At 34.4% G+C, this 7438-nt stretch overlaps 1 protein-coding gene across 2 annotated transcripts; it reads left to right on the plus strand.

The window, feature by feature from the left end:
- Window positions 1–1196: 1196 nt before the first annotated feature.
- LOC101260406 (uncharacterized) lies at window positions 1197–6627 on the plus strand. Of its 2 annotated transcripts, XM_004234750.5 has the most exons (6): window positions 1197–1802; window positions 2931–3157; window positions 4186–4296; window positions 5431–5586; window positions 5905–6143; window positions 6221–6627. In XM_004234750.5, exons 1-6 carry the CDS (start codon window positions 1534–1536, stop codon window positions 6545–6547), a joined length of 1329 nt encoding a protein of 442 aa, XP_004234798.1. In that variant the 5' UTR covers window positions 1197–1533; the 3' UTR covers window positions 6548–6627. The 2 variants fall into 2 exon arrangements, with proteins under 2 accessions (XP_004234798.1, XP_010317891.1); XM_010319589.4 differs by lacking the exon at window positions 4186–4296.
- The last annotated feature ends 811 nt before the right edge of the window (window positions 6628–7438 follow it).

Genomic DNA, 7438 nt, shown 5'->3' on the forward strand with positions numbered 1-7438 from the left:
TTGATACCATATCATCATCTAGTAGTAATTAAACCAATAACCAATTCATTTGAACAAACATTACACAATTCATATCAAAGTCATAACCTAGGGTTAAGGGGAATATGTCATCTTCTACAAACTAGACCAATCCCTCAATAACAAAATTGAGTTTAAATGCATGCTAATATATTCATAATATCCAAAATAAATCATGAACAAAGTAATTCACAAGATCAATTTCGAGATTGGAAAAGACCCACATGAAAACCCATCTATTGAAATCAATTTGATGGAACCCTTTGAGGAGAGAGGTCTAAAAGGTGAAAGGAACCTCATATATTACTGTTTGATGAAGATTGATGGAGAAACCTTGGTAATTGCAGCCCTAAAACCCACCTTGACCTTTTTTTCTATGGAGTTCTTCAACTAGAGTGAGAAAGAAGAGAAAAGGAAGAGAATTTGGGTTTATGAATTATGAGAGCTTAGGTTAGTCTAATTAGCTTAGGGTCTTTATATAGGATGTTAATTAACTTAATTAAACCTCTTATATCACAGACGAGATCACAATCGACGGATCGTGTATCCATCGACATGCATTGTTCCCTCTGTGCTGCACACTAGTCGATGAGTTTAGAGACTTGTCAAAACAGACCCTTGGACAAAAGTTCTAAGTTTCCATTGACGGAGGCAATCAACGCGCTGTTGATTGGACCACGAGTCGTCTGGTGACATTCGTTGGTAACACTGTCTATTGACAGCTTTTAGTCATTTTTGGGTCCTCCTCAAGGGCCCTTAGTTGGTCGTTGGGGAGTCGTGCATGGATGTTTCGACTATGAACTAACTCTAATACGTATTAGACACTCTTCCACCAATTTTCATCATTTTTCGACTCCTAAAGGATATTCAAATAGGCTAAGGCACGCTAGCACCTCATTGAACTAGTTTTCGGACGTCATGGACGTTCTTGGACGTTTTGATTTCTAAACTTTCTAAATGACTTATATTCATTAAGATAGACCTTCAAACAGTGTTTAAACCTTTTGACACTCGTGTTAGGATCTAGAAGACATCTTAAACTTTCAAAGTGTTACATTCTCGTCCTAATTTGTGCAGCCCACCTACTTCACATACACAACTTTCCTTGGTTGCACTTTGTCTTAAACTTTTCCATTCCACTATCTATCTCCTTGAGTCAACCAAAGTCATCATTTGACACCTATAGCACCTCTTTCAATGTTTTTTGAATGTAACTAGTTGTCCTACTCCATATGCTTCCCACATCTCCATTACTCCTCCAAGCCTTCATTGCTTGCTCTCCAGTTATACAACGGAGGACAAATGTCAAACCATTCTATTTAGTCCTGGACTAGACATATAAATTCTTGTGGCTCCTTTGCATTTAATTTCCAAGTTCATCACCAAAATAAGTCACTATCAAAAAAAAAAAATCTCGCAAAGTTATTATTAATTCCACTCTCCGATAAATGAGAATGCACTATAAAAAAAAAATACATTATCAATAAGCAACTGGTGGGCGAATCCCAGTTGAAAATGGCATTTGCATTAGTGCAATTGCAGCCTGCCCCATTGCCATCTCTTGTTAATCTCCGAAAAAGAACATTCAGTAATCTTTGTTTGCAACCCCTCTGTACTTGGTCGGCCGCTCCTAAATTGCTCAACGCTCAATTCTTCACCCGGAAAGTGAATAATAATTGTTCTATGATTGTAAAATCTTCTGTGGATTTTTCCCCTATTGTGTCTCCGGGGGATGAATGGGGTATTTGGATGTCTCTTTTTGCAACTGGCGCTTTTGGTCTCTGGTAAATATTCTCATTATACTGTTACATTGTTAATTATATAACAGTTCAACAATTATAATTGTTTCTTCATTGGTGATGCTCATATTTGAACTTACTATGTTTGATTCAGAGGCTTAGTGTGCATTAGTCCATGTTTCATTGTGAAATTAGAAAAAAAAAAGTAGTTTTTGTTTTCAAAGTGGAAGTAATTGAATTTGTTGCCTTTGGCCATGAATACATACTGTAGTTGTTTCTGGCTTTTTGTGACTAATTTGGATTGAAAAAAGTGAAAGCACCTTTCTTCTTTTTGTTTTTTAATCTTGAAAATTCTGGATTCTTGAATTCTAGGATTTTATGGACAAAAGTGTTTGAAGTTCAGCTTTGGAAAAAAGTGAAAATTTTTATATCTACATATCTGATGATTTTTTTTTATATTTACATAGTGAGAACAAAATCTAATGGGTTCACATGAACTCGGAAGTGGGTCTCTAGATTTCCCCCTGGTTTGAATTGTATAGCCAACTCATCTGGCTAATTGTTTGAATTGTTTCAACACACATCTTCAGTTCCCCATTTTTGTTTTTTGTTGTGTCAAATTTGCCTAGTAAACATTTATGTGGAATTCTAAAGATTATATGTTTGATAGGAGATTATGGAGGTGACTTATTAGGATAGGAGGTTAGTTCGATAGTGGAGAGTCCGAGAGGTCACTTATTAGGATAGGAGGTTAGTTCGATAGTGGAGAGTCCGAGTTATTCTTTTAGACTATTAGCCATGCCATTAGTCATAATATTACTGTTGTAGTTGCTTGTCCTTTGAGTTTGGTTATTATCTGGAGTTTCTTGTACACTTTGATTATCATTTTATATGTGATGTCTATTGTTAGGATGATTAGTCAGTTGTTGATAGTATTTTTTCACGACTTCCTTCATTTTGGTTATTTCTTTTCTATATATTGCTTTGGACTATTTTTTTATGGAGTTGAGGGTCTACCAGAGACAGTCTCTCTAGCTCTAAGGTAGTTGTATGGTTTGTGTACACTCTATCATCCCCATATCCCGTTTTGTGGTAATATAATTGATATGTTGCTGTCCAAAGAACCTATGTTGGTTTGACATCTGAAGTATGAAAATGTTCTGAACTCTGAAGGTCAGAGAAGACTAAAATTGGGAGTATGGTTAGTGCTGCATTGGTTAGCACATTGGTGGGACTGACTGCAAGTAATATGGGCATTATTCCTTATGAAGCGCCAGCATATTCAGTTGTGTTGAAATACCTGCTGCCATTGACAATACCGCTACTGTTGTTCAGAGCAAATATGCAGGATGTGATACGCTCTACCGGTCCTCTACTCTTGGCTTTCTTGCTCGGATCAGGTCCTTTTGCTAACTAAAAGTACCGCTCTTTTCTCTTATCTCCAATATTGGTTTATATCCTTTGCCTGATTGCTGAAGTTAATGCAGGCAGTTGTTTCTTTTAGTTCTAGTTGAAAATGTACTCTCTGATGGACTAAACATTGCTAGTTTCAGGATTTAGTTTCATTAATTTTTTTTGATGGTTGCAAATGAGCTTGAATTTTCAGTAAATACGATTTGAATGAAGCTAAATGGATATGATCATCCAATAACTTGATAAATTAAATATTATTTGTTCTATTAGTTCATTAGATCATTGTTTGTCCAGCTTCTTAGCATGCTACTTGTGAGTATTTCAACCAAGGATGCACATATATCCGCTGTTTACATTTTTGGGAGCAAAGGGTTAACCATTAAACCTGTATTTTGAGAACTTTCTTACGATAATGCTTCACAATGACAAGTATTTCACAAAGGCTCTTCCAATTTTTGATAGTAAACCATTTGTGACTTATCTTTTTTGTGCTAAAGTGGTGTTGGAAGTATTTAGTCAGTGATTGTTATGAATGAGCCATGTTTAACAAGCCCAATTAATTAAAGATGACTAGTGATGCATCGTTATCTTTGTTCGAACATGATAGAACCTAATGATGCCTTAGTAGATGTAGAAGCACGTACAGTAGTAGCTAAATTTCGAAATGTTGTTTCAGAAATGTAACAAACACAACTCTTCAATTTTTTGAAAAATGTTTTCTAATACTCATAAAAATTACTCAGGGTTTACCTTATTTTGAGAAGCTCCGTGCCTGACCTTAGAATCAAGATATTCTTGTTTTTTTAAAATGAATAGACACTTGCAGTTCAGTGGTGGATGTCCCATAACTTTTCAAACATGGTGAATTCTAGCCACCACGTGGGCACAAATTGACAGATAAATGCGTGTGTCATCTTCTTTTTATTGTATATGCAGGAAAATCTACTAACTTCAACTTTCAAGTAGTGTGTGAAAGCCTTATGTTGTTTTCATTTTTTTTCTTCCAATGTGACAGCCGGGACGATTATTGGGACCGTAGTGGCATATATGCTGGTGCCTATGAGATCACTTGGTCAAGATAGTTGGAAAATAGCTGCTGCCCTCATGGGCAGCTACATTGGTGGAAGTAAGTAGTCCATGGAGGGTAGATGTTCCCTGTATGTTTCATTTGTTTTGTTGTCATGAATGTATATTTAATTGGAACCCAATCTCAGAGATGAAAATTAAGCCGCAACACAGGATGGATATTAGGTCAATTGGACTAAATAAAGGAAAACATGGGTGTCAGGTTCACTAAATTTAGTGGCTTATTTTTGGTCAATGGCAATATTTTGATTAGATATTTTTAAGCTGACTGAACTTTCCTACTGTTTGTACATGTAATTTTTGAAATTAACTAAAGAATGGTTTCTGATGCCGTAATGACAGGAATCCAAGAACATAAATCACAAAGAATGAAAGAACTCAGAGTTTGCTATTCCAATTATGTATTTCTGAACAAGCTTTTTGAAGAATATGTAGATTTCTAACGAGAAGCACTTCCCTAGGATATTAGTACAAGAAAATCAACAACAACAAAGCCAGTGTAATTCCCAGTGTAATTACCCTACCTTTATGGGGTAGAGAGGTTGTTTCTGATTGGCCATTGGAACTTCCTCCTTTTATCTGGACTTGGACCAGCAGTATTAACAAGCTCTCCTAGGGGGAGTTTAGGAAAATCAGTACAAGTATTCCATTTAAATTTAGTTTTGTTTGATAAAATTAAGAAATATTTAGGATAATTTTTTACACAGTAACTTTGTCATTGCCGAATTTCCAGTTTAATATTGAGTGAGCTATTTAAGAAGAGATTTTTGATGAAGGAATATCTTGCAAGCGGAAATAACTATTTGGAAGTCCTTTAATTTTTTAGAAACAAAGCTGTATATCTTCAGATTGTTCTTCCTAATTCTATATTTTCCAGTGTAGGTATCATGTGAAATGACATACTTATATTTGATGTTCATGCAACAAAACTGAGACAATCACACATACACGTGCACACATACATAGATTTATGTATATTATGTACATGTAATACATTGGAATCACTTTCTGTTGGCGTGGTAATCTATTTGTGCAAGATTAATAGTTTCTCAGCAGAAATACATCATAGATAGTTCCACGCCTTTGTGGTTGTCTAAAGCGAAAGAATGTATTCATTACAAGCACTTCTGCAGCTTCGTTATTATCCATTAATGTTCTCCCTCTGGTTTTGCAGCCATTAATTATGTTGCTATCTGTGAGGCACTTGGTGTGTCTCCATCAGTTATGGCTGCAGGTGTTGCTGCAGATAATGTTATTTGTGCAATATATTTTATTGCACTGTTTTCATTTGCCTCCAAAATACCTCCAGAGGCTTCGGCATCAAGTGATGGTAAGTATTATTTAGGACATAAAAATGATGTCATGAGATTTTTCATGTTGCTCTTCGCGTTTGTATGTGTTTCCGTTGATATTTTGCTTAGTTTCTCTGCTTATAATCAACTTAGTTCTGAAAAGAACTTTTTATTCTATTCCTTGTAATTTATCATCACTGGATTCTGATTTTCTCTTTGAAGTCGTAGTTTATAAAGATATGGGCATGGTTGTATCCTTTGTTGGTGATCATCTGCTCTCATAAGCAAGTTTAAGTTGCCTAAAAAATTAGGCAAGTCCAATTACCGAGTAGTTTACTGTTGTATTATTTTGGCAGATGCTACTGAGGTTGTGAACTTAGACCCTAGCAAGAAACCTGTGCTGCAGATTGCTACATCAGTTGCCGTTTCGTTTGCTATTTGTAAATTTGGAACTTGGGTTTGTCGGTTTTTTGGAACTCAAGGATGTGATCTTCCTGCTATTACAGCAATTGTTGTTGTTTTAGCGACATTATTTCCTGCATATTTTAGAAACCTTGCAACTGCTGGTGATGCAGTTGCAATAGTGTTGATGCAGGTAATTGAAGTGCCTCAGTGGTTTTTTATTCTAGTGTTTAAAGCATATGTAATTCCATTGTTTGTTGTGTGAAACAGATATTCTTTGCTGTTGTGGGGGCGAGCGGGAGTATTTGGAATGTGATGAATACAACACCAAGTATATTTGTGTTTGGTTTAGTTCAAGTAAGTGTACATGTTATCGTGACTGTAGGATTAGGGAAGTTATTTGGGTTGAATGTAAAGATGTTGGTTTTAGCATCGAATGCTAATGTTGGAGGGCCTACAACAGCATGTGGAATGGCGAATGCAAAGGGATGGTCCTCTTTAGTTGTTCCTGCTATTCTTGCTGGCATATTTGGGATTTCTATTGCCACATTTCTTGGCATTGCTTGTGGAATCTTTCTTCTCAAACACATGTACTAATTTCTACTTTCCTCTGCTTCATTTAGCTGCTATATGTTGCCTCTTGTTTATCTAATGAAATAAATGTAGTAAGTTTTCCACATGGGCCCACTATCTACCGCCAATTTTCACTTTTATTAAATCCTAATTTCTTTATGTCAATCTTTATTTGCTAATCAAAATTAATTACTCTCAAAATCCTAATGTGCATCATAAAATTGGATTGAAAAAATAACGTATATTATTTAGAATGCTCTAAAAATTACTATAAATCATAATAATTAATAATTTAAAATATTTAAAAGATATAAAAAATTTGGTTTAACATATGTTATTTAAAAATTACATAATTACAATGATTAATAACTTAACATATCAACAAGATAAAAAAAAAACAGGCTAAACTTTTTGCTGCTTTTGTGACATCAATTAGGACTTGGATGATTTTAAAAAATTTAATTTTGATTATACATTATAAAATAGCTGAAAAATTAAAATGACATATTTAAAAATAACCCATTGAATTGTCCTGTTGTCACCCTTATGTTACTTATACTCTATTTGTTTTCACTTAAATATAGAAAGACATGCTTTATTTCTACCCTTAATTTCATCACAACATTTATTTGCTATTTCAAATTGAAATTAAAAAGACAAATATGTTTCTAAATTAGCTCACTTATGAGCAAAATATACTATAACAATCTTTATGTTAATAAAATAAAGATAGGATAGTAAAACATGAATAATAAAACTCGAAAAGAAGAGATGGAATAATATTGCAAGAGAAAAGCAAAAAGGAGTAATAAAAGAAGAGAGATATAAAAAATAAGTAGTAGCTTAGTACCATTTTGTGTGTTTTGTTTAAATGTCCTTTTATAGGCATTATTACTTGGAGTGGTTAGTGCTACG

Source organism: Solanum lycopersicum, chromosome 3, assembly GCF_036512215.1.
Source record: "Solanum lycopersicum chromosome 3, SLM_r2.1".
Taxonomy (NCBI): domain Eukaryota; kingdom Viridiplantae; phylum Streptophyta; class Magnoliopsida; order Solanales; family Solanaceae; genus Solanum; species Solanum lycopersicum.